General features: G+C 58.2%; 2 protein-coding genes across 2 annotated transcripts in view; both read right to left on the reverse strand.

The window, feature by feature from the left end:
• Positions 1-26,875, reverse strand: part of SKI (SKI proto-oncogene) — a 66,828-nt gene that overhangs the window by 11,388 nt on the left and 28,565 nt on the right. The window lies entirely within an intron of this gene.
• LOC109391166 (uncharacterized) lies at positions 6,982-16,980 on the reverse strand. Its single transcript, XM_019658463.1, has 2 exons — positions 16,635-16,980; positions 6,982-16,414 (listed from the first exon to the last, which is right to left on the reverse strand). The coding sequence occupies exon 2, from the start codon at positions 14,189-14,191 to the stop codon at positions 13,160-13,162; it is 1,032 nt and encodes a 343-aa protein (XP_019514008.1). The 5' UTR covers positions 14,192-16,414; positions 16,635-16,980; the 3' UTR covers positions 6,982-13,159.

A 26,875-nucleotide genomic window follows, 5' to 3' on the forward strand; every position in this document is an offset into this window, starting at 1 on the left:
GCTCTCCTGCACCATCTCCTATGAGAGGTCGCAGCCAACAAGGAAGGAGCATGCTGTGGAGAGCTGCCAACCTCAGATCTGACTCTGAGCAGCTGCTCACCCACACAGCGTCTGCACCACGTCTGTGGGCACACAAAGTCAAATAGCGGAGACAGACTTCCCCGTCAAAGGCACGGGCAGGCTGTGCTTGGAGCTGGGGAGAGCGGTCCAGGCTGTTCTGATATGTGGAAAGATTCTGGGACGTGCCATGGTTGACATGGGAAGACAGCGCCCACATGTCCTACACAGGAGGGAGGGGCCTGGGGGTGAGATGACGCAATGCCAACCTCCTCCTGGACAGGACACGACCCTGGGGGCCGCCGGCAAAGTAACAGGATCACCCCCACCCCCAAGTCCTTCTGAGGGAAGGAGTGACTGTCCTGAGAGCCCGCCTGTGCTGACATTCCTGCGGGACAACCAGCCCCAGAGTGGAACCCTACTGATAGCACTTCCACTGTTATCACCTTATTTTCTACGGGGCTGAAAAGTGATTCCTTAAAAGGACAGAACCCAGAGCCGGCCGAGTGGCGCGTTGGTTAAGAGCTGGCTTGGGACACCAGAGGGTCCCGGTTCGGATCCCACATATGAGGGCCAGTGACACTGCCCTCTACAGCTAAGGTGCTGAACAACAGCTCAACCTGGAGCTGGGTTGCTGTGAGTCGCAGGCATAGGCTGCAGGTCCTGCTGCTGTGGGTTGCCATGGGCTACCGTGTGTAGCCAGCAGCCAGCGTGAGCGGCTGTCCAGAAGCCGGCGACTGATCTGCCTCGCCCGGGAAGAGCGCAATGATGGTGCCAACTTGGGCCAGTGAAGCAACATCCTCCACAACTAGACTGAAGAACAAAAGGACAGCAACTTGTCTGTTCCCCTTCCCCCAATTCCCCAGCACTGTTCCCATCCCCCCAGTTCCCCAATAAAATCTTAAATAAAAAAATTTAAAAAATTGTCTTTTCCCCTTCCCTGATTCCCCAATGTTGTTCCCTCACCCAATTCTCCCCCAAAAAAATCTTTTTAAAAAAAGGACAGAACCCAAACCTCATCTCTGGTTCTCACACGTCCTTACCACCCTCTCTGAGTGGGGCAGCTCGTGCCACAGAGAGCTGGCGGGGTTCTTGCCGCCCTGCCTCAGCATTCCCACGGGAGGCCCCTTCACATCTCTCACAGCAAGGGCTGGTTTTGTGCGGCTTCTCTATGCTGAACTGCTTCCTTAGCCACCTTAGAGAAAACCCGAAGGCTGTAACGTCTAGAGCCAAGGCTAACGTGTGTTAAGGTTTTGCTGAAGGAGCTGTGACAGAGCAAAGGCCCAAGCCCCTCCACTCCCCAAACACAGACTGAAGCACAAGGAACAGAAGGGGGGATTCATCGAAACCAAAACCTTCTTTGCTTCAAAGGACATGATCAAGAAAGTGAAAAGATAATCTGTGGAATGGGAGGAAATGTTTGCAAATGAAGGATCTGTACCCAGAATACATGAAGAACTGCAACTCAAGAACACACACAAAATAACCAAAAAGGGGCAAAGAACTCAGACATTCTCCAAACAAGACACTCACACAGCCACCAAGTACGTGAAGAGACACTCAGCAGTGAGACACCAGCCCTCCGACAAGGGCGCCGCAACCAACAACATGGAGAACAGCATGTTGGCGAGGACGGGGTCTGGGAGGCTCATGCGCCTCCATGGGAATGGAAACCAGTGTGGCGGCTGCAGAGACACTGACGGCTCCTCAGTGACATGGAATGACCACGTGACCCAGCAATTCCGCTCCTCAGCGAATACCCAAAAGAACTGAAAAGGGACTCCAACGCCTGTGCTACGGATCTGCAAGCTGCTACACCGGAGGGATCGAGAAAAAGACACAGGGAGTGTCTGCTATTTCTCACAACTGCATGTGAGTAGTCAATTATCTCAAAAGGTTGAACAGAAAAAAACACAAAGAGGTGCCACGTCACACTCACTAGGGTGGCTGTAATTTTTTTTTTTTAACATTTTATTGGGGAATTGGGGGAGAGAACAGCGTTGGGGAATCGGAGAAGGGGAACAGACAAGTTGCTGTCCTTTTGTTCTTTAATCTAGTTGTGGAGGACGTTGCTTCACTGGCCCATGTTGGTATTATCATTGCGCTTTTCCCGGGTGAGGCAGATCAGTCGCCAGACACTGGAGCCACTCATGGTAGCTCACAGAAGCTCACCGCAGCCTCACTGCAGCCTACGTCATCGCCAGCCACTCACAGCAGCCCAGCTCCAGGTTGAGCTGTTGTTCACCATCTTAGCTGTAGAGGGCGTAGCGTAACTGGCCCTCATGTGGGATCCGAACCGGGCCATGCTGCTCCAAGCTCACTCTCCCAAGCCAGCTCTTAACCAACAAGCCACTCGGCTGGCCCAGTGTCTGTAATTTTTTAAGAGACAAACGTACAAGGTGCTGGTGATGATGTGGAGAATTAGGCCCCTCACACTGCTGGTGGGAGGGAACGTGCTGTGGCCGCTGTGGGACACACTGAGACAGTCACCACATGATCCAGCAACTCTGCTCCTGGGCACGATCTCATGATGGCTGAAAACACAGGTCCACGCAAACAGGTGTACACAAGGGTTCAGAGCAGATAAAACGTGGAAGCCACCCAGTGACCATCAGCGGGTAAACAGTGTGGCCCGTTCCACACTGGAGTGGGACTCAGCCAGAATCAGGACCGAGGCCCTGACCCCATGCTGCAATGTGGTTGAGCCCTGAACACGATGCTCAGTGAGACGCTAGACACAAAAGGCCACACAGCATGTGATCCCATTTACATGAACCGTCCAGAACATGCACATCCTCAGACAGGAAGTGGGTTCCTGGTTGCGGGGTGTTGGGGAACGGGGAGTGAGAGCTACTGAGTATGTACAGGGTTTCTTTTTGGAGTGATGAAAATGCTCTATAATTAGATAGTGGTGATGGTTGCATAGACTAAAAACCACTGAACTGTATTCTAGGAAAGGGTGAATTTTATGGTATGTAAATTATATCTCAATAAAGCTGTTATAAAAAAAAAACTATTTAAAAAAAGTGAAATGAATTGATGGTTGGAAACCAAACCGCCAAGGTCAATGGTTTCCCCTCCTCACTGTCCGCCCAGCACAAGCCAGCAGCAGCACATGACGCCCGAGAAGCCCTGGGAGCTGCCCCAGGAAGGAGACCATGCCGCCAGGCACGTCACTGAGCTGCGAGGGCACAGCCTACCACACACAGGCTCTTCAACACCAGCACCAAAGCACCATGTGGCTTCACCCCAAAGGTCAGGTTTCACAAACAAAACCATCAGGAAAAGAACGCCCCACTCAGAGGGCGGGATGTCCCAGTCCTTGTAACCAGGGGTATCCCATGGGCCCGTCCAGGACATGCCAACCATCCTGCTCTAAGCTGTGGCCACAAGGACTCCATGGAGGGCGGGGCCTGGCCTGATGCAGACCCCCGTGCGCTCCCCCTGAGCCAGGGGGACTGGCCACTAGGAGTGCAGGCGGCTCTCAGGGAGGGTATGAGCAGCTGGCCTGGGGACATGGGAACACGGACTCCTGGAGGCTGCTCCACGCTAGGCAACGGACTGGCACCCTACATTGGCCCCGGGCAAGATGACGGGGCCAGCACCCACTCAGCGCCCAGTGGGGCAGCCAGGAGTCCAGGGGAGAGGGCCCAGGGTGTCCATGTGGTCCCTGAGCTCCACCCAGCTGGCTCTCAAACCTGGAGCCAATTCACAGTTGGGGCAGATGGTGCTGCCGGCGACTGCCACCATGCACAGCAAGGGGCTAAAAGGAGCATGCCCGAGCCCCCTTCACCCAACCTGAGACTCGCACTCTTGAGCCACTGGGCTGGCGTCCACTCCCTGCCCCTCCCCATTGTCCCCTGACCCTCAGTGCCTGACGACCCAGGTCTCCAGGCAAGGACTTGGCCACATGGCTTCTCCCAGCCCCCAGGGGCAGTGCATTGTGCAAAAGCAACTCTGGTGTCGCCTGTGGTCCCACCACCACCTTATGAACCACTCAGGAGACAAGACAGCCCTCGCCCCCCACCCCAGCCTCAGGGACCCCACACCAGTGAGAATCAGCCTATACCCCCAGACCGAAGCCTCAGAGCAGGAGGTGATGAGACGTTCCTATAAATCAGCAAAAACACATCCGAGTATAATGGAGCGTTTTTAAAAAAGTTACAGATGTCATATGAAAACCACATCCAGGAATCTTAATACAACGCATCTATTTTCTAACGCACCCAAAACTTAAAAGCACTTCTCTTTTCAATGGGCAGATTTTAACATGGAATTCAACTATGAAGTGACATTTCTAGTCAGAGTAGCTGCAGATTTAGAACAAAAGTCGCACCAAGGATTCATGTCACCCACAGATTCCGGGTGAAGAATAATGACAGACACACTTAGGACTTTATCACATCAACCCACTGAGATTCCCAGTCCCTGAGGCGGACGCCAGGTGGGTTTCATCCCCAGTGTGAGGACAGGTGGGTGAGTGTGCCGCAGGTGTATGCATGTAAGTGACCACAGTCCCACCGAGCTCCAGGACGGGCTGGGGACAGCACAGGGAAGGACTCGGGGGCCGCTCCCTAGCATGCTTGTCATTTTCCTGTCACTCAGCAGTGCAGTCAGCAGAAAAACAGCCAAGAGCACAAATAAAAACGTGAAAACTTTTCACGGAAATGTCTAGCCAGACAGCATCAGGCCCCCACAATTCCCTTATGTCAGGTGTAGCTGTCACAACAGCTAGGGGTTTGGGGGAGCACGCCGCATGCCTGCCTCTCAGCCCCACGGGTGGGGGGGCCTGGAGCCCACCTCCACAACACACTCCAAACGTCGGAGGCAACGACACGGCATTGCCTGGACACAGGGCTGAGCTCAGGAGGAAATATCCAAGTCCCAGGAGCCAGGATGAAGGAATTAATACCACATCACGTGTCAGCTGTGCTGGCCCAGGGACACCCGCTGGTGCCAGGAGGGGGACATCACTGAGTCCCCGCCCCACCCAGGAGACCGGGAAGTGGAGCAGACGTGAGAAAGGGCCGGTCCCTCCTGGGAGCAGCACCACGCAGACAGCCACGCACGGAGTGGGGAGCGACCCTGGGGCCTTCTCCGACAGAGCGGCAATGGGACACTCACCAAGACTTGGCTCAAAATGAGTGAATGCTAAAGAAGAAAAGTGAGTATTAAAGAATAGACATAAAAAAAGACCAGGCAGACCGGAGAAAAGGAGCTGAACTTTCCAGAACAGCAACAGTTCTCAAAGAAATTACCCAAATGCAGAGCAGAGGAAAAGGAGATGAAAACGTGAGCCGGCTGCCATGAGAGGGAAGTGAGGAGGGACGCCAGGGCCTCACTGGAGGCCATGGGGGAACATTCCGGAGCTGGGGAGGCGGGTCCTCAGGCTGCAGATGTGAGGGGCCTCCCTGCTTGTCCTCCTTCAGCAAGAGACTGGGTAGCAGCCTGACCTTTGAGGTTCAAGGTCAACACCAGCACCCACGTGCTGTGAGCGTGCGCAGAGGTGCCCAGGGCTGTAAAATCTCAACTTCAGTATCTGCTCTGTTCAATTCCTACAAACGTGACGCTCACGATGAAGCACTTTGGGGTCCCCAGAAGAGAGTAAGTGTCTGGAACAGCAATTGCCAATCGCGGCTGCACCAGTCGACATGGACCACCTGCGTGACGGGAAAGGACCCTCTGCAGGCAGCCCTGGGCACAGACGTGGCCGGGACGTATCACTCACCAGAATCACCCCACTCTGCTGGGACCTCCCACCACGGGGAGTCACCCGTCCTGCAGGTGGACCCATGGCCCCAGAGGGGGCAAGTGCTGCTCACAGTCCAGCGCCCCCAGCACAGCAGGAATCAGCGCTTGTTCCCTGGGGCAGGGGAACGGACCCATGTGGCCTGAGGCACTGTCCTCAGAGTAGGATGCTCTGTGACAAAGTCCTGCTGAACCCGACAGCTGTCCCCTAGGGGTGAACTCCACCCCTGTGCGCAGGCCCCCACCGTACAGTAGCCCCCACTCTGCTTATGGCCGTTCCTGAAGACCTAACAGTTCAGAAACTGCAAAGCTACTTTTTCAAGTACCATTACTATTTTTACACGATAGTTCATGTTTTGTGTAACACTTAGCTTAAATTAACCTATTTTCTGACTATTGTACAGAGGAAGCAGAATAAATTTACAAGACAACCCCAAACTCTAAAGTGAAGTGGACACAGCAGGGCATGTCTCCTACTTCCACTGACGACAATCAGTTGTCTTTTCTAAGGAAAGCTCCCCTGACACTCACAACGACGCATGGCACTTGCCCTCCCCAGGCACCCTGGACCCTCGCATCATGGAGCTCCCAGAGGCCCCAGCGGTCGAGACCACCCACCAGCCCCCATCTGTCGGAACACAAAGAAACCAGAGAATGTGGAGGGGACACCATGCAGTCCCTTCTGCAGAATCCTGGGGCAGGTAGGGTGCAAACATGGCCCTGGGGCCCAGCTGCCTCAGGAGGGGAGAGGGGCTCACCTGCGCTGGGACCCAGGTCAGAAGCGAGGCCGGAAGCCGTTTCCTCCAAGACGGCACCCCTCAGCGTCACCATCCCTCCAGATACCAGGGCCTCCCACACCCCCCAAAACCTCACTTTTAGAATCAGAGAACCAGATGGCTAGGGAGGGGGATGGAATCTTTCTTTTCCTTTCACTAACTCGAAAGTAACTGTTAAAAGGATTTTTAAACACAAACAAATCCAGAACCCCAAGAACAATAAAGCTGTTTTGAACATCCACGGTATTTGTTTTTTGGGCTTATTTTAACCCTTCAACACTGTTCTCATTTTTTGGGGGGCTGGTGAGCAAATGGGTCTCTCCCCAGCGCCTGATGGGCGGGAGGGTGGGCGAGGCCCTCGCCAGAGACAAAGCTCTCCACCCAGAATGAGAGGAAAAGCTGCAGAAAGAAAAATGCGGACACAGCACCGGAGGCTGTGGTCGCAGTTCTTGGAAGGCGGGCGGGCGGGCTAAGAGTCGGCCTTAATGAAAAGAGGATGTTTTATAGGACGGCAGGGCTCTGCTGACCCACGCCTGACACAACCGTGCCCCGCAAAGGCCCCCCAGGAAGAATGGCTTGCCCTCCTGCCCAACAAGCCTTTGACACAAAGAACGCCAACAAGACACGGTGGGCGCGGACTGACCTGGCCCAGCACGGGCACGCTGGTGTCCAGATAAAGGGCCCTGGGCCCTGCCAGAAGCGCCGGGTGCACGGGAAAGGCTAGGCCCTCTGTCGGACGAAGAACTTTCCAGCGACACCAGCGGCTCTGGCTGGGACCCCCGGCTGCATGGGGCCAGAGCGTTTTCTCCCTGATGCGGAAAGCAGCAGAAACACGCAGCCGTCACCTGAGTCCCACTGCTGACGTGCCCAGCCTGCTTCTCCCCACGTCTGGCCCAGGTCCTGGCGTGTGTCACACTCATACCTGCTGCCAGGAGGTGTGTGGGCTCATCAGACGCCACCCTTGACACCTCCATGGCATCCAAGCCTCCCACGTGGACAGCGGCTGTGTCCTATAGGCACCAGTGACCCTCTGAAGGCCCCGTGCCCTAGGCTCTGCCACCCACCTCCTCCACAGAGCTGCACGCCTGCGGGTGGAAGGAGGGGTGCCCTCCCCTGCTCTCCTTAAACCCACAGGGACACCTCCCACCCATTCCTTTCACCTGACCCTGTGCCCAGGACAAAGGCCTCGTCCCTGACCCACAGCGACACCTGCCACACTCGGACAGGGAACATGTGGGCACGCGGACCCCTGTGTATACATGTGCACACGCGTCACAACACATAGTTGTCTGAAGCCCGTCAGGGGTGAAAGACCCTCAGGGGGGGTGCTTTGGAGGTCGGTGTGGGGGGACACAGTATGAAACGAGGGAGGGCTGGCGAGGACTTGGGTGGACCCCCGCACGGTAACTTTTGGGGAACTGTCAGCTTGGCCCCAGCCCTGGGGGCCTGACAAGGCCTTTCACAGTATGGAAAGAAGCTTCTTTGGGCCCCAAATCCAGCCTGGCTGGCGAGGTGGTTTACAGGCAGCCCCAGTACAGGTCCTCAGTGGAAGAGACAGGCATTCCGCGCCCCGCCCCACTGTCTGGGCACGTCGGTACAGGACATTAGCTGAGGGGGTTGGCCGAGGGGCAGAAACCGAGGTTTTGCGAACCCCAGGTGCACCCAAAGGGAATTCAAGCGGGGCCACAACCGGGGCCTCTGGGACCCAGTGCTCCTGCCTTCTGGTGACCTCCCCAGGCCCTGCTGAGTGGAGGCGGAAGTGTTTCATCTCAGAGGACCTGGCAGGCAGGCTGGCAGGCTGGACGGGGCAGCACAGCTGAGGAGCCCAGGCGAGAGGCCCAAGCGCCCGAGTGCCGTACAGACAGCTTAGAGCTGCTGAGCTCCCACCCCAGGAAGCCTGGCCCAACACGGGCTGTGTTCCAGCCACACACCTCCCCAGGCGCCATCTCACCGCCACTCATTCCGGCAGGAGCAGCAGCTGGGCCTGGAGCTGCAAGCCTGAGCCTGCAGCCTCCGCACACAGAAAGCCTCAGGGCTCAGCCCTCTTCCCAGCACAAAGGCTCCACCCCGCCCTGCGGTGAGTCACTCAGAACGGCTCAATGGTAACAGAAACGGGCGGTGGGGGGCAGGGGGAGGAGCCTGGCAGCTGGGGGGTGGGGGCCCAGCAAGGGTCCCCCGCCCACACACCCCACAGCCCAGCGTCAGCTGTCAGCATGAACTCACCGGGGTTGGGTGGTGGGTTCTGGAAGGTCAAAGGACTAAGGGCACCAAGCCTGGAATTAAGTCCCAAACTGCACCCCGGGTCCTGCTCCCATTACCAGAGTCCCCAGAGGCCTGAGGGTACTGCCACAACCCCAGTGGGCCAACTATGGCCAAACCTGAGCAGGGCAAGCATGACTTCCGGCACTGACACAACTCCAAAAAGAGCTGCTGTGGCCGGGGCAGTGGCGGCAAGGGACCTGGGGTAAGTGAGGGAACCACAGGCGCCGGACCCCACTCCCGGGACACACACAGGAAACAGGGACCTCAGTGGCACCCCCACAGCAAAGCCACAAAGGGGGGGCTTGGAGAAAGACAGCAGGAGGGATGAGGAGCCTGCTCCCAACAGGGCCAGGCAGCCGGCAGCAACCCCACACCCTCCTGTTGGGGAGCCCCTCCCGCCACCCTCAGGAGAGACCCACATGATGCCCAAGCTAGGAGGTCTCATTTCTCTCCAGATTGAAGGTTTTCCTGGCTGGGGCCAACACTCTCCCATTTTTAAAATCTAATTAAAAATATCCCCAAGAGGCATCCACACAGCGCCAGGCCCAGGCAAGGAGCCGGGTGCCCTCCAGGACATCGCGAGCCCTCCAGGACATCGGCCACAGCTCCCAGACACAAGAGGAGGGTGGGAACCTGGGCTCACAAGCTGGGCCTCTGCTGGTTACTTTAAAATCCAGGGCTGGCTTCATGGGCATGCAACCCCGCACACACGGGGTTCAAGGCTCTGCTGTCACCATCTTGGGATTTTGACAATTTCATCTCAGATAAGATGGCATTTTACAAGAAGTCACATGGGACAGTGGAGCGTGCACCGAGCCAGGAGGACAAGGCAGGTGGAGGGCAGAGAGTAGGGGCCCGCGATGGAGGGATGGGCGCTCCTGGACCCAAGAGGCCAGGGCTCCCACCAGACAGCAGGCGGACACCCCGCACTCGGCCAGCGCTCCCTGTCTCTGGACCCACGCCGGACACCAAACCGTGGAAGGAAGGAGGGCTGGACAAGGCGACCCCGTAGCCCGTCCCGGGCTCTCGAGTGCAGGTCGTGGGACCAACATGTGAACCAGCACAGCTGCGCGGTCTCCTGCTCTGCTCAGAATGAGACAGGCGCACGTTCTGGCATAAAGCAGACTGCGCCGTTTCAGGGACCCGTGTCTTGTGCAGAACATGCACACGTTCTCATGTGTGCGTGGAACACTGGCACAGCACACTGAAGATAAGCGATGACACTTTCGGCAGACACTAAAGTTTTTACTCTTTCTGTACTTGACATGACAAACATATTGAGGACGGGGCATTTAAATATAGAGACGCAAATCTGCGTCACTGGTCCACAATGTGCTAAATAGCCATAAAACCCACCAAGACAAGTTGAGGGGCATTGGCGAACAGCTTTTGTACTTTCTTCCTGCTTCCTGGACAAGGGCCCCGTGACTCCCGTTGGCACCCCTGGACGCAACATGTCCACACGGGTCCTACAGGAGGCGCCTGCGAGGGCCCAGGTCAGACTCACTCGTCCCGGAAGAGCTCAGGGTAAAGGGTTTCCCACAGTGGCCACACTGGAGCTGACAGCCAGCCACACAGAGGAGCCCGGAGCACCTGCGAGTGTCACCAGGTGGCCACCCTGCTGGGAGCCTCGCAGCTGAGGGCCTCTGCTCACGCGACATGGGAACGTGGAAATCATTTTCTAATCTGTTAAAAAACAAAACCTTCCAAAGGAAATCAAGCCCACGTGCTGACGCCTTCCCATGCACACTCAGCCGGCAGAGGCAGGGCAGGCAAACCCACCAGACACCAGGCAGCACCCGCGCCACACACAGTCAGCTTGTTTCCACAAAAACGGCTCCACAGCTGCTGGGCCAGAGCACAACACACCATCTACCACCACTACTCAAGAATGTTCCAGGAGATCCAAGCACGAAGTAATAAAACTGTTTCAGTGACAGCAAAAATGTTTTCTGGGCACCTCATTCAAATGACAAAAAATAAGTTTCTTCTCTATCTTCAGAAGTTCTAGTTTTGGGGTGATTTGTACAGAAAAGCAGAAGTGTTATCCCTAAACTCCCCTCTCCACCCAGCCACACTGCAAGGACAGTCGCCCCCAAACGAGGATGGCCGAAACTGCTGTCCACTCTCACCCTGGCAAATCTCGGGGTACAGGGAGATCTTGGGGTGCAGGGGGATCTCAGGGGGCCCTGTGCAGCACTGCACCTGGGGAACCTCCCGAGGGTCCTGCTGTCGGCCAGGGAGGGGCCACGTCAGGGCCTAGGTTCCCCTGGAGGGACTCTAAGGAACTGGCAGCCAAGAGGCAGCAGTGTGTGACAAGCAGGGGGAGGTGGCCTCAGCCCCTCACCTTTGCAGAGGCCACCACACCCCTGCCTGTGAGGCCCTGAGAGACAGCAGGACCCAGCACAGAGCACTGAGGCTGAGGCAAGGAGGGCATGGGAGGTGGGGTCCGGGGGAGGCGTGTAGAGCAAGTAAGAAAGACCAGCCGGTCATACCACAGCACAGCCGGTCTGGCCCCAGACCCTCAGCAGCCGTCTGCCCAGCTGCACACTCCTGCCAGCAAGACAGGGGTTCCCGGGGGGGCTGCTCTCCACTCTGTGGCTGCCTAAAGGTCCCTCTGGGCAGGTCCCCCCAGGGTCAGGTCCCACTCTTGCTGAAGGTCTGGTCCTGGCCTTACAGGCAACCCCAGCGACAGCACACTTTCTTCTGCTTCCCAGCCAGGAAGTGGAAACCAGCAGCCAGCCCCGCCCACGCCGCTGGGTCTGTTTTGCTTCCTGGCGCCTCGGCCTCCTCCCAGGCTTCGCAGACGCCCTCGATGTTTTCTCTCCATAGAAACCGACACAACACTGAGCCAGCCCGAGTGGACGGGCGGCAGTGCCCGGCTGTGCAGGGCAGCTCAGAACTCGAGGCTGACAAGGGACCAGACACCGCTGACTGGTCAGTCCCCAGTGCATCCCCAGTGCTGGGGCTGGAAGATGGCTCAAGGGTCTGCAACGACAGGACTGTGTTCTGAATGTGGAGACCAGGAGCTGGAGCCCAGCTCTGAAAGGCACACAGAAGGCAGGGCCCCCAGAGTGGTTCCAGGACAGCCCCCCCCTCCCCATACACGGACAGAACACTCACTCCACAAAATGGCAGGCGCTTTCATGCACTGATAAACAGGACAGTGGTCTCCAAGGGCATCCAGCACTCCAGCCTGAGGCTGTCACTGCCCTGTGGGTGGGGGACAAGGGCTCTTGCCAGGCCCTGCCCAGCAGCTGGGGAGCCACCTCAGGCTCAGGGGAAGCTGGCCCCCAGGGACCCTGAGGAGAGCCAGGACTGTGTGTGCCATGGAGCCTGAGCCGGGGGTGGGGTAGGGGGGCACCGGGGAGAACCCAGACACCTCAGACCACACCTGACTGGTCCTCTGAGAAACGGGCGACATGGGGCAGCCCCGCTGCCTCGGAGCAGCCAGCAGCAGAGCACACGCGATGTAGTTCGGGTAGTGGGATCACTACCAGAACGTGTCCCACCCTCTGACAGGAACCGTGACACCTCCCAACTGCAGAATTCGTCACAACTCAAGAATGGGTCAGCTGGCTCCAAGACCCCAAACGCTCCCAAGGACAGGCTCCAGGCCCTGACACGGCAAGAGGCCCACCCAGGACCAGGGCCTGGGGGATGGAGGCGGCTAGGGCTCAGGGCACCAAGGCCGCCAGGGCACTAAGGCCGCCAGGCCAGTGTCCAGGTGACATCCCTGCACCAGGGAACGGGCATAGGACCTGGCCCCAGAGCCAATGGCAACAGTGGCCCGGCACCGTCCCCACCTTCCCTCACTGCATGAAGCCAGGACCACACGGGGGTGGAAGGGCTCTCTCGGGGATCTCTTGGCAAAGCAGCAGCTCACTTGGGGAATAAGAACAGGTGCCCTCCTGTACCTTCTCCTCGGCAGAGGGGGAGGGTGACCAGCAGCCCCTCCAGGCCCTGGGACTAAGGGTAGACAGCTGGGGCTGGTGTTAGAGCCAGTGGGAGCAGGGAACACAAGCGTTTCCATGGTTTTGGAAAGCCCCGCCTCCCACCACAGCAACGTGGCTGAGCCCTGGCAGTGGGTCTGGGCCTGCTCTGCCGAGGCCCAGGTCACAGCAGGGATGCCCATGCCCCCCTCCCGTGTCCACTAAGTCCACCTCGGCTCTGACCCTCAACTCTAAGACTGGAGTTCAAACGACCTAATTGGATGACGGGGGTCTCCTAGTGCATTTTTTAAGTATCTATACTGTAGCTGTCTCCTCAGTGTTTTCTAGACTGGGTTTATCTTTCTAGGCGGTGCATGTGAGATGTCACATAACACGGCCTCCCCAGGACACTTCCGGGAGAAGCCACCAAGAAGGAGCAAGGCCACAGCACCGGAGGGGTGAGAAGGCCGGGAGCACCATCCTGGACTGTTTACCATCCTGGACTGTTTGGCGGGCCGTGGTCCCTGGAAAACAGGCTCCTGCACAAAGGCCAGGGTATGCTGAGGCCCTCCCTTGGTGGGGGTGACATGCAGGGTGGCCTCCGGAGAAGGGGCTGAGGTTGGCCCTTACGGGGGCACCTCTGGGTGGGAGCAGACTCAGGCCACCACTGCGCACCTGCTTCCTAAGTGGTTCAGGGGCAGGGTCCCCACTCAACCTGCTTTGTAAAGACCCCGCGTTAAGGCTGCAGGAACGACACCTCGCCTCTCTCAGACCTGCCTGTGCCAAGGAGACCACTGGTGACCGGCCCTCGGCGTCTCCTCTCAAAGGACACTCACAATGGGCCAAAGCTGGGGAGAAAGAGCCCTTCTGTCTGCAGGGCTGGGATGTGCGGGCTGGCCTTGGCGGGGGGACAACTTTCCGCCGGCCGCGCCCCTCCCCCAGCTCCCTCCACTTGCAGCTGGAGCTGTCCTTAGAGGGATGGAGGCATTTCCTGTGTCCCCTCCCCCTAATTTCCCGGCATTCTTGGCAAGCCCAGAGAAGAGGCAGCAAGAACAGGGAGGGGGCTGGGGCCGCCCCCCCCCCCTCAGCGCACAGGACTAGAAGTGGGGGGAAGGGAGGACACACGGTGCCCAGAGAAGGCCAACAGGGTGACGGGGCTTTCCCTGTGGTTCTTCTCCCTCTGGGGTGTCTGCCAGGACGCAGCGGCCCACAAAGGTGCAGCAGAAAGAGACCACCGGGCATGCGTCCAGGCAGGCAGGGGTGGGTGCCCTCGAAGGCTGTGCTTACGCCCTGACAGGGTTTCAGGATGACGGCTGAACGTGTGCCTGGCTGTGGACGGACGGCCCAGCCTGGTGGGGGCTCCTCCAGAACACAGGGATGCCAGGGGGGCAGAAGGCTGGGCGACTGTCCAGTCATTGGCCACTAAGCCCCCTCCCCATGCAGGCATGACACAATGGAGGTGGGGTGTAGCCTTGGGGCCTCCAAGACACCAGGCCGGCCCTGGGAGTGGGGAGGTGGAGTCAGGGGGGTCTGGGCGGGCAGCCTGAAGCTCAGGAGACAGGACGGACAGAAGGGGACCACCAGCTGCTCTCTCCCACCTGCTCCCATGGGCTGCAGAACGCCTGTCTGAAAGACCCCCACCAAATCTGAGTCAAGAAAAGCCAGGATTTCCACCTGGTTCTGAACATTGTCAGTCAGGAAATCGCCTCAGAGGACCCTCACTTGTGTAGCAATGTCCCCCGGGGGGGGAGGGGGCGCGGCCCAGGTCACAGGAACCTCCGTCCCTCCTGGGGGGCCCACACACACCCACACAGCTCTGGGGGGGTGGCAAAGCCTGAGAGAGGGTCCATGGATCACCCATCTGGGGCTGTCGGGGGGTTCTGGGTATCTCGGGCCACTAGGTTTTCCCGGTGCTCTGGCCTCTGCCCCTGGAGCAGGTGCGGGACTCCGGCCCGAGCTTCGGGGGGTTGAGGCAATGGCTACAACAGTGGCGACCATCTCCCGACCCAGGGTCCTCACTCCAGGGCGCAAGGAACACAGCATTCCCAGGCAGCTCTCGGGGTCCAGCAGTGCTGCCCCTCCAGTGGGCACCTGCTCCCTGGGGAAGCCTGGATGGTCTCTCCCCACCAACATTAGGAACATATCCAACTGCAGTAACAGGGAGCCTGACTCAGAGCGGCCTAGACACATCGGGTTCCCCACCCCAAGGCCAGGGCTCACCTCCACGCACCCCCTGGGGCTCAGCAGGGGCCCGCCCGGGCCCTTTCAGCAGGCGCAGAAGGGGGAAAGGAACAGACGGCCATCCCGCCGATGTCCAGGTCTGCATGGGACCCAGCTGTGCGCCTGTCAAAACCCAAAGACCCACAGCAGCAGTCGAGAGCCTGGACTTCTGGACAGCACGGGGAACCTAGCTTGTTGGGCGCTTGCTGCCTGACAGCCCCACATAGGCCCCATCTATGCCCAGCGCTGCAGCAGCTCAGCCGGGAGCCCCTCGGGGGACACAGACCCCAGGACCTTCCTCAGAGCAGGAAGCACAAGGCACAGGCTGGAGAGAGGAGGGCACGGTTTTGTCCTGCTCAGCGACCGGGCAGGCATTTCTCCACGGCGGCTTCTCTTCAAATGTGATGTAGGAGTCCTTGGACTGCACGCATGGCCCTATGAAGGCCCCAGGGCCTGTCTCAGCGCCGGGCTGCACCACCTCCCAGCTAGGGCAGGCTGGGCCTGGCCCACTGCTCACCTCAGGACTCGACTGCCAGCCTCCTTGCAATTAGGGGCAGCCACAAGACTCCACCCTGTGAGTCAAGCAGGTACCCCAGCCTCAACGGGTACATGGGCGTGAAGACGGCTTGAGCGGTCACTCTGGGCCACAGGCAGGAAGCAGCAGTCATGTGGAGCGACGGACAAAGGCAGCACCGCCGCTCGCCTGCCGGCGCCCCTGCCTCCAGCACTGAGGCTAGCAGGGTGTGTGAGTACGCTCGTCACCTGCGGCCAGTGTCATCCTAGCTGGAAGCCATCACAAAGGAGAGATGGTCACTGGCATATGTGCACTGGCAACGTGAAAGGTCAGGTTGCAAAAAATGTTGAGTTTAGAAGGTTTCAAGTAGTGTCTTTATAGACAAAATAATTTCCACCAGTCAGACCAAGACCCTCCTCCAAGCCCGAGTGACAGAAATCAGCGCTGTGCTCTGTGGTTGTGGGTCTTCACCCCGGCCCCATGGGGGGCTCACTGTGTGTTACCCTGACACCCATCCTTGGTGGGGAGCGGCCGAAGTAAAAAGGCTTGAACACTCAGGGACAGCCGTTAGTGCACTGGGGTTCAAACCCCTCCAGGACAGCCGTTAGTGCACTGAGGTTCAAACCCCTCCCGAATTTCTGAACAAGAGAGAAGCCTCACAGACTGGGGTCCCGAGGATGTTGGGACCCAAGATGCAGGAAGAGGCTTTTCATCTTTTCCATGTAAACTCAGCAACACTAGCAAGAGTCATTACAAGAAAGCAACCAGGATTTAAGAGTCGCAGGCGAGCGGCTGACCTTCAGAGATGTGTGTGTCTCCTTGCTACAGTCCCACGCCCAGTGTGTCCCCTTCTGGACAGAGCTCTCTGGGGCCAGGTGGGGTGTCCTCACACAGGGACTGTGATTCTGCAAAATTGTCTCTTTGAGCTTTTTCAGGGACCTGTAAACCTCTGGGGGGTGGGCCAGGAGGACCCAGGGGGCACAGAGTCCTACAGGCCTTGTCCAGGCCCTGGCCTGACCCTTCCCACCCTGGGGCTGCAGAGGGGCCAGGAGAGCACAGCACAGCATGTCCGGTGCCCCGACCTCCCTCTGGGTCCTGGCCACCTGGTCAGCTTCCTCTCCTCACCTCTGGTCTTGGAGATCAATACCAGGCACCAAGAAAAGGACCTCTGATACAGCAGGCGACCTGAGAGAGCAGAGAGGGCCCAGTGCCCCTGGGGATGGGCCCTGTCCCAGAGCAGGGGCGGGCGGGGCAGGAGCTCGAGCACGTCCCCCCAGGAAGCTCCGGGTGTGAATGGGCACGTGGACCCTGGCCTTGTGCCCGGGCTGTGGGCACAGCGGGCGAGGCAGCTTTAGCCCTGGAGCTGACCAGGGCTTCTCCACTCTGAGCAAACCCCCCCACCCCCACTCAGAAGGAGCAGAACACAGTCCCTGGACCCCATGGCCTCATGCAAGCATATAGACGCTGCCTCCAGGGCCCAGCCTCACTTTCCTCACAGCCACGCTGGGAGCCATGATGGGGGCAGGGAGGGGTATAGGCAGGACTCTCCCATGGAGCCCAACGGATGCGCCTGTGGCTGCTCTGTCCTGCCCCTCCACCGCCCCCTCTGCGGCTTCCTTCCGGTAAACATTTAAAGGCACAGTAGAATGTTTCTAGAAACACTAACCCCCAAGCCCCACTCCTGCCCCAGGGGTTGGGGCTTGGGGGTGGGGCGGGGCTGAGCAAAGGGCAGAGCTGCTCCCTAGTCCTGGCCAGATCCCACCCAGGTCACGTCAGGGAAAAGGAGCCCCCCCTCTAAGAACGCAAGCTTGCACAGCTCAGCCTGAACACAGGCTGCAGGGCCGCCAGGCCTCCACGCCCCACCAGGCCTGTCTCAGCCCAGCCCACCTGCACTGTGCCCTCAAGGTGCCAGATGCATCTGCCACGCAGACCTTTGTGACTTCAGGAAACAGAATCTCACAAGCGGGGCGCTGCCTGCCCAAGGCCAGATAAGTGTCCTTCCCGCTATCTGCACACAGGGCAGGACCCAGGCACCCCAAGTGTAAGCATCTCTCAGGCCCTTCTCACAGGTGGGCTGCACGATGAACCCAGCCTGCTGGCGGCTGGAGAAGCCCTCGGGCCCAGCAGGGGCCTGGGAAGCCTGGAGAGCCAAGGACAGTAAAGACGCGCCAGGACCACGGTGCCAACCTTGGGAAGGGCAGGAGGCCGCAGGTGCTGCCACGTCTGGCCAGAGGGAGAGGGTCAGGGGCTACGCCAGTGTTCTCGGCCGCCGGTGGCCAGGAATATGGCCTCCTTCCCCCTGTGGTCGCTGTCATCACCACTGTCCTCCAGGGGCCCTACACTGTGGCCCCATCAGGACCCACGGGGCCAGACGGCAGTGCCCACGTCTCCATCCACCACACCGTGCAGGGCCTGCTCTGGAATCCCACTCCTAGGGCCTCGTCGAAAGGAACCGCATGCCAGGCATCACCGGGGCTGCCGGGGTGCAGACAGACTGCCCATGTGCCAGAACCCACACAGCCCCAGCGTGGACACGGAACTGCAGGCATCACATAAGCAGACGGAAGGACATGAACGTGTGGCTCCATGTGTGCCAAATCATGGAGAACACACGGTCTCACTGAGGAAACGCTCGGGGAGTTCACAGGAGCCAGGGAGGTTCCCCCAAACACCAGCGTTCCAGCCCGGTCCAGCAACAGAACCGAAAGACAGAGGGCTGAGCTGTGGGAGGGAGCGGGGAGGAGAGAGCCGTGTCCACCCTGCAATTCAACGCCTCTCTCGTCATCCCAGGAACCGGTGAGCTGCCCACCGTCTCAGCCGTGCCATCTCTAGGGTCCGAGGGCAGGGCCACCTCGGTGCCAGCTGTGCCCTTTACCCCGGCCCATGTCCCCTGCCCCTCTTCATTCCTGCACCTCTGTGCACCCTCCACTCTGGGGCACCAAGCACTCGGGCCAATCCCTCATCTTTGGAGCCCAACTCACCCCGCACACACATGGCCACCAGGTCCCACCAGTGAGAAGCCATGACGGCTCCTTCCAGAGGCCGGGGTCTGCTCAGAGCTATATTGTCAGAGTCACTCTGGGCTCCCGCAGGTCACTGAACAGTGCTCGGAGCCCACTTTACTTCTCTTACAGGCGGGGAGAGGAGCTGGAATTGTCTCCCGGGTTCCTGCTCGGGCCCTGCCCAGCAGCCACCCTGTCAGCCTGTCCTTGTCACACACGAGGCAGCTGATATCCCAGGATCAAGGGACCTGCCAGGAGTCATGGCACAAGTCCTGACCAGCCTGAAGGACGAGGGTCAAGAGGTCGCCAAAAATACAAAGCAGTATGGACACCTCTGTGACCAGAACATGGCCCAGCCACTTGTCACCACATCTCTGACACCTACATTCGAGGCTCCTTCCCAGAGCACCTGGCCGAGCGACTGCCCGGAGTGGCCTGGCAGACATGTCCCAGCGGTCTAGCCCTCAGTCCATTCAGCCAGCTACCCCACCGGAGCAGACCCACCGGAAACGACACCTGCTCCTGTGACACCGCGGCCACAGGAACTGCCCCCGGGCAGCGTGTCTCAGGAGGCTTGACTCTACAGAGCAAAGAGCAAGCTGGCGGCCCTCCTGCCCGCTATGTGCTGACACACGTCTCACAAGGAGGCCGGGGGGCTGCCAGGTCCTCACCCACAAACAGGCGCCAGGACACGGTGCACCCACCCTCCACCCAGCATGTCCAAGAGCGGACCGGAGCCTGGCAGGGCCCGAGTCCCAGGTGGGCCCCTTGACAGTACAGGATAAAGGACCAGATGGCCTCAGGGGTCATCTGGGAGGAGCGAGCCTGGGACGGACATCTGGGCCACATGACAAATGTCTTCCGGAGGCAGAGCCAGGCAGCCTGTGTTCTCACAGCGGTTAGTGTCACCACCGCAGGGCTCCTGATCTAAGGCCTGGTGCTCCTGCCACCTGACCAGCCCCTGGGAAGCAGCACATCCAAGGCGGGCTTGGCGCTGGGGGTCACAGCAGGCGGGGCCCTGTTTAAAAGGCTCTCGGCCTGCTCCAGGGTCCAGAGGAACAGGCACTTGTGACACAGGGGCAGAAATGAGTCCCCAACGCTGAGGACCAGATGTACACGGCAGCAGAGAAGCCTGGGCTTTGGCAGCACGTGGCCACATCAAGGGCGATACTCACCAGACATGGCAGGGGCTGATTTTGGGGGGCTGATCCGTGACAAGGCAGCAGCACAACCCACCATCCATGATTTCAGGAGAGGCTCGGGGGGCTTCGGGGCCTGAGCCGGCCAACAGCCCCTGCACATCCGCCCTGGGGACTACGTGGGCCCCTTCTGGCCACGTCCCTGCAGGGACGGAGGGCTTGGGACCCAGCTCACTCCCACTTCCATCCGCCCTGAGCCCAGATGTGCACGTGTGTGTTTTCTCTCAATTTCTGACACCATGTCCAAGCCACTGAGCTGTCTCCCCTCACTGACTGTCCCGTCAGGCTTTTCAGCATGTTTTTCATCCCCTGAAAGACCCTGTCAGAGCCCCAGTCCTGTCCTGTCTCTGAGGAGGGCGAGGGGTCGTGAGAACGCAAGAGGCGCCATAAAAATCAGGGCAGTGACCTTTCGACCCCGCCTTTTGCAGGCCTGGAGTGCAGGGAGGGGGCTGGGAGGCGGGGTGTCCCCAACTCGCCCTCGCCAGACCCCGGGGCTCCACTGGCCCTGCACCTGCCCACAGAGGCCAGTGCTCTCTGGAGAAAAAGGAACGCGGGAACAGGACAGCGTCAGCCTCCTCACAGCCGAATTCCCCCAGGAATGTTGCCTGTTGCTTTGGGGAGCCAGTCCCCTTTTAGGAAGAGGCTAGGCTTTCTGCAAACCTGGCCAGGCAGCCCTTCTGCCCCAGCACCAGCCTCTCAAGCCATCAGCAAAATGTCGTCGTCACCTCCTGGCCCTTCAGTGGCCGGCTGGGCCTAAGGAAGGGTGCCCGAGGGTCCCCCAAGTCCCTGTGGACTGGGCAGTCACCCAAGAGCCTCTTGGGGACAAAGGCTGCATCCCTGCCCAGGGGAGCCTGTGGGGACATGAGAGACAAAGGTTTCTGTGGGCAGGAGCTCGGCACAAAGCGAGTGCCTGGGTCAGTCCTGGGCAGGCAGCAGCACAGAGACAGGGCCAGCATACCCGAGGGGAACTGAGCAGTGGGACACTGGAGGCCCTCCTAAAAGGAATGCTCGCAAGGAGACAAGCGCTTAGTTACAATGGGGACCTCCCAGGCCCTCAAGGCTGCCAGGCGCAGAGCTGTGTGCAGCCAACTTCCACCCTGTAAGAAGGAGGCTGTCGCCCACCCCCAGCGCCCCAAGTACCACACAGATTACTGGAGGCGGGTGCCCTCTACCTGGAGCCCCAGAACGTGCTACGGATGGTGAGGTGGCAGCATGAGGGCCATCAACCACAGGTGAGGGCAATGTCCCAGTGGTCCTCACGCTCCCCCATCACCGGGGGCATCGCCTGCAGTGCACAGAGCAAACCCACGCAGCCCAAGCCGGGGGTGAGGGGTTCCTGTGAACTTGTCTGTTCATCCAAGGCCTAGCCCCAAACTTGTCCAGCTCAGCGTCCTGCAAAGTGCACGAGGCCTGCTCTGTCTGCTCAGGGGTTTCAGGCAGCCGCGGGTCCTGCAGTGCACCCCCGGGATCCAGGGCCCCAAAGGAAAGAAAAGTGAGCGCTCTGCCCCACCCCCAACTCCCTTTGTAGATGGGACAGCCTGAACTTTTCACCCTAGGCAGACACCGGCTGAAGGTGTCTGCCCAGGAGCGAGGGGCGGCCCCACACCGGCTGCACTTTGTTCCTCCGCGGAACCCTCCAAAATGTGTATTGCCCGTTTTACAATCGCCAGATGGTGGCCCAGGGCCCGCAGGCCTCATCACCCACTGTGACCGCCTGACCTCTCGTCAACAGGGACAGAGCCCTGGACTTTTGGCCACACCCAAGCCCAGGAAGGGTTGGTACGGGTCACCAGACAGCGAGACAGCATCCAGTGTCTCCCAGACCCACTCATGTGAGAACGAAAAAGAACCCAAACCTGCTGAATGCGAACGAGGTCAAAACAGGCGGCAATGGCCCCAGCCAGGTGCCGTCGAGCCTCCAACCCCAAGCCCGACAGGCACTTCTACAGTGAGACCAGGTCTGCACACCCTTCTCGAGCAGCCACTGTAGGCTCAGGGTGCCGCCACCACAGGAGAGGGACCAGAAACTCCAGTTCACATGGGCGCCCCAACCGCGCGGCTCCCTCAGCCCAGCACAACCCAGGCTGCTCCCCGCCTCCCTTCCCCTGGCACTCGGACCCAGGCCCTCCCTCAAGGAAACGAGAGGGGAGAAAGAATCCTGGACGTGAGCCCCAGGCCCCCACTCACTCGGGTGCACGGCCTCACCACGCCTGCCCTGCCACTCTGGGCCTCCCCGACCCGAGACTCTGTGTGGCCTCCCTAGGACTTACTGCCAGTGTCCCACGGGGGACACACTGCCCAGAAGCACACGATGGGCATCACAGCAGGGCCCAAGGGCAGGCAGACGGACACTTCTGCAACCCTCCATGGCACAGCCACACCAAGGGCCCAGTGTGGCAGAGACAGCTGAGCCTGAACTGGGCAGGTCACAGTCACGAGCAGTGGGTGGACCCCCAACACCAATGAACGCAGACCAGCTCCCCATGTGCACCCTACAGCCAGACGGGGCAGACCACAGTGTGGAAAAGCAGCTCTGACCCACTTCCAGGGGTGGAGCCTGGGGCCTGCGGAGCACCCCTCCCCCGCTGAGTCAGGCGGCCCGCCTGTGCCTCCCTCCAGCAGTGCCCACACCCCTCTGCTCTGCAACTCTCCGCCCTCCACACGAGTGAACTGGGCGAAATACCCCACATGGCCGGGGAGAGAACCATACTGTAACACCAGGCAGGAAAAGTCACCCCTGCCCCCAAACCCAATCAAATCCGGTTCAGGACGCCCTCCCACAGTGACTTTTGGTGGTGGGCACTGGCTAGAGTCCTCGCCATCCCTGCCCAGCTTGCTGCCGTCAGCTCGGCTCTACCTGGGGGGCTGCACAAGACACTATGTCCCTGGACACAACCTCCCAAGGGTCCATGAGCCTGTGAGGATCCTGCTGACACAGCAGCCAGCCAGCTCGGGGGACAATGCCACTCAGCAGTGAGACGCGGCCAGCACACGCCCCAATCCCATGTGCTGGGCACTTTACTCCACATGCAGGTACAACCCGTGGTCAAGGTTGACCCCAGCAGGAGGCCCCCCCGCCTGACACCCAGGTGCACTCATGCCAGGCGTCGATCCAACAGCTGGCTACTGTCGTCCAGAGCCTAGAGGACGCAGGACACAGGCACACGCTGGGCTGCAGCACAGTGGTAAGAGTCGGCCACCCCCGGGCATGTCTCAGAACAGCAGCAGCAACAGCCGAGGCAGCTCCCGGGGGGGGGGGCCTGCCAGGCACGCGTCGGGAGGGACGGCTGCTGTGTGCAGAGTCCTCAGCAGGGTCCCAAGCCATGGCACCCTGGGGCTGTGGCCACCACCCAGCACTCAGGTGATCACAGTGGCCGCTGTTCCCTGTGTGCCAAAACAGTGAACACAAAGCACAGAGCCGACCAGAGCTCAGGCCAGCCCAGGCAGCACAGAAAGGTCTCCAGCCTTGAAATGGAAGCATCTCTTGACACAAGTGCTGACTGTAAGCTAGTGCTGGAGGCCCCTAGCAAGCCCTCGGGATATGTGGGTGCTGCCACTGCCCTGCAGACACACTCCCGTGCGGCATCCCCAGCCTGTGGCCCATGGCCAGGAGCCATCCAGGAGCACACAGGCCACAGCTCTACCTGAAGTGCTCAGGCGCGGGGCTTCGACACCAAGAGCCACCAACACGCTCCTCCTCGGAAAAGGCTTTCCTGGTGCTCCGGCCACAGCCCAGTGCCCACTCCTGGGCCCAGCACCTCACAGATGGGAGCAGAACACAGCACTGACCCGCCCTGTGTGGTCCCTGACCCCACAGGTTCTCCTGAGAACACAGCACTGCCCTCAGGCCTGGCCAGACCCCAAAGCCGTCGACCAGCCATCAGCCTGAAGAGGCTGCGGACGATCGTGGTGCTGAATGTGATGACCACCACAGGAGAGGGTGTGGCCATTCCCACTGCTCTGCCCAGTCCTGAACAGCGTCCCCAGCGTGCCGCCTCCTCACTGCCTGGGAATTCCCACGACAAACCCAGTCAGCCCTGCCTGCATCAAGCCAATCCCTCAGTGGCATTCGGTGACGCCCTTCCCAATAGCCAGCTCCTCAGCTGTTAGTACTAAGAGAGCTCTTGGTGTCACTAGGGGCACGTGGATACTGTTGACTGGCAAAAAATAACTCTCCAAGTAATCCACAAAAGAAAAGGTTTATTCAGGAAAAAGAAAAAGCAAGACCACCACCGCAGTGCGGAAAGCACACCTCCTACACGGAGCTCCGACGGCAGCCACATGGAGGAAAGAAACCCCGATTCCAAGATGGCTATTCCCTTTATTATGATCCCTCCCCCGGAAGTTACCATAAGGATAACTGGGAAGTCAGGATTGTAGTTAACAAGGGGCCCAGCTCCACCCATAGTCCTCCCAACTCTATGGTTAAGCATCTTAAGATGCCAGTTCACTTTATCATTACCCAGCCTGCTCACGGTGTCACTAGGGCATGTGGACGCCATGCCTGCTGCAGTGGTTAAGTGCTGGCTTGGTGCAGCTGCTCGTCTGAATAGTCAAAATCATGGCACTTTGTTCATCATCAATTCTGACTAAAACTGAAAAGGCAGTAATGAAAATGTTAACAAAATGAATTTAATGCAGCCAAAATTATTGCAAAAAAGCAACATCCGCTGACAATGGACATGCCAGTCAGCACGATTCAGCAGTTTTAAAACCTACCTTAGTTAGGAACTTGGTTTGCTCACCTTCCTTGCTAAAGCCAAGACGAGCCCCCAAGGACCCGTGATTCAGAGCCCTGACTCACTTTGCTTTCTGCCCTGGGACACTGAGCCACTCTCGTCCAGAAGCCTCTGTGTCAACTGAGATGACAGCGACTCCTTTTCTTTTCAATCTCATTTCCAGTGTCATTTATGAAGAGAGAGCCTCATGAGAGAAACTCCAAGTCAACTGCGGATGGGGCAACAGCCGCCTGCAGCCAAGATGGCGTCACAGGGACCAGGCACCCGACCTGGAAGAGCCACAACCTAGATAAGATCCGAGAGATGACTGACCTCAGGGCACTGCACACAGAGACAAAGGTGATCCCCATGAGACAGAAGCAATCACGGCAAGCCCTGGGACCGCCCCAGCGAACCCGAGTGGAAAAGGAGCTGGCGGTCCAGGGAGGCCCCACGGCTGGAGTTGACAGGACAAGGAGGCAGAGGGGAGGGTGCTGCCCGGAGCACAGGCCAGCATCCGCATGAGGAAACTGCACCAGGCAGAGGAAGGACCACAGAGAGGACAAGAGGGAGCCGGCCTGGGGCTCGCACCCAGCTGGGCGCAGCCTGTTCCCACCAGGCAGGCTGGACAACATCCTTATTCATGGGCTGCTGGCCACTCAGGAAGGTTTTGCCACAGTAACGGGGAATAATTAGCCCCAGACCCAACTAAAAATCTAAGCGCAAAGCCTGAAAGGATCAAACTGTCTCCAAGTAACTCAACTGTGCCCCAAGACAAAGCTCGAGAAGATTTATAGGAACACAGAAACATTCAGCACTCAAACAGGTAAATTTCAAAATGTCTGCGGCCAAAGAAGCAGAAAACCATGAACCATGAGGTGAACCATCAAGCCAACGAAACTAATCGGAACCGATACAGACATGTGAGCTTGCAAAAGACATTAAAACCATTATTAAAGCTACAGTCCACATGTTCAAAAACTTAGAGACACAGAAGGTATGATCAAGTCCTGTCAAACTTCCAGAGAGGAAAACCAGTACCTGAGATAAATGCACTGGTGGGGTGGCAGACCAGACACGCAGAAAAGACAAGTGAGCTTGAGCACACAGTAACAGAAACCACCCCAGGTGAAACAGAGAGAAAGAATCCAAAAGAATGAGAGCATCTGTCTGCTGGGGGCTACTTAAAACGGCCTAATATGCGGGCAATTGGAGTGGCCAAAGGAGGTGGGGGGAGCAGGAACAAGTCTTTAAAAATAGTGGCCAAAAATCTTCCACACTTAACAAAGCCTATAAACCCCAAACATGCAATCTGAAGAGAACTACAGCAAACTACACTACGACCGAGATGCTCAAAGCCAGTAACAAAATGAGAATCTTAAAGACGTCATACAAAGAGGAACGACGGCAGACCAACGTCTTTACAGAAAAACACTGCCAACCTAGAATTCTATACCCACTGCAAGTATCTTTCAAACACAAAGGGGGATATAAAGACATGTCAGACACACTCAAACTCACTGCCAGCAGAGCCACTAACAAGGGATGTCAAAGGGCGTCCTTGGGACAGAAGAAAAACAAGGCCAGATGGAAACCTGTATCTACACAAAAGCATGACTAGGACCAGAAATGGTAACTACATCAAATCTCTTCTTATTATTTAAGTGCCTTTAAAAAGCAACTGTTTGATCATAAACAATAACAAGGTATTACATGGCTCACGGCATGTGTGACAAAACACTGCATGGTGACAAAAAGCCAGGAGGGAAGAACAGAGACGCCTCAGTGAAGTCCTGGCACCACAGGTGAGTGCCTGCCAGTCACTGAAGGTAGGTGGTCACAGGTGTTAAGTATAAGGTGTATTCACAACCAACAGAAACCATTAGAACTATGGAGCTGAGTGCAGTGAATACGCCAACAAGGAGATACAACGGGATTGTAAACAGTATCTGGTTAATGCAAAAAGAAAGTAGAAAACTACTAAAAAGGAAACAACAAATAGCAAACAGCAAGATGAAAGCCGCAAGCCTAACCTTCTCAGTAATCACAATAAGTGTTAATGCATGAACACCCACTGAAGGGCGAGGCCATCAGACTGGGTGAGAGAGCCATATGTAGCCCACAAGAAACCCATTTTAAACGTAGAAACACAGACAGATGAGGTGAAAAGACGGAAAGAGAGATGCCATATTCACAATAGCCAAAAGCAAGCTGGAGTAGCTATATTAATATCAGACAGAGTAGACATCAGAGCAAAACACATTAACCAAGGACAATAAGTGAGTTTTTAGAATAAAAGGGTCAAGTAATAAAAAACAAAACAAAAACCCCCACAAAACCCATAAACACGGATGCCCCTAATAACAAAGCTACAAAATAAATGAAGCAAAAATGGATATAACTGCAGAGACACAAACCTACAGTTAGAAGATTTCAGGGCCGGCCGA

This window comes from Hipposideros armiger, unplaced genomic scaffold (genome assembly GCF_001890085.2).
Source record: "Hipposideros armiger isolate ML-2016 unplaced genomic scaffold, ASM189008v1 scaffold_284, whole genome shotgun sequence".
NCBI classification, from domain to species: Eukaryota; Metazoa; Chordata; class Mammalia; order Chiroptera; family Hipposideridae; genus Hipposideros; species Hipposideros armiger.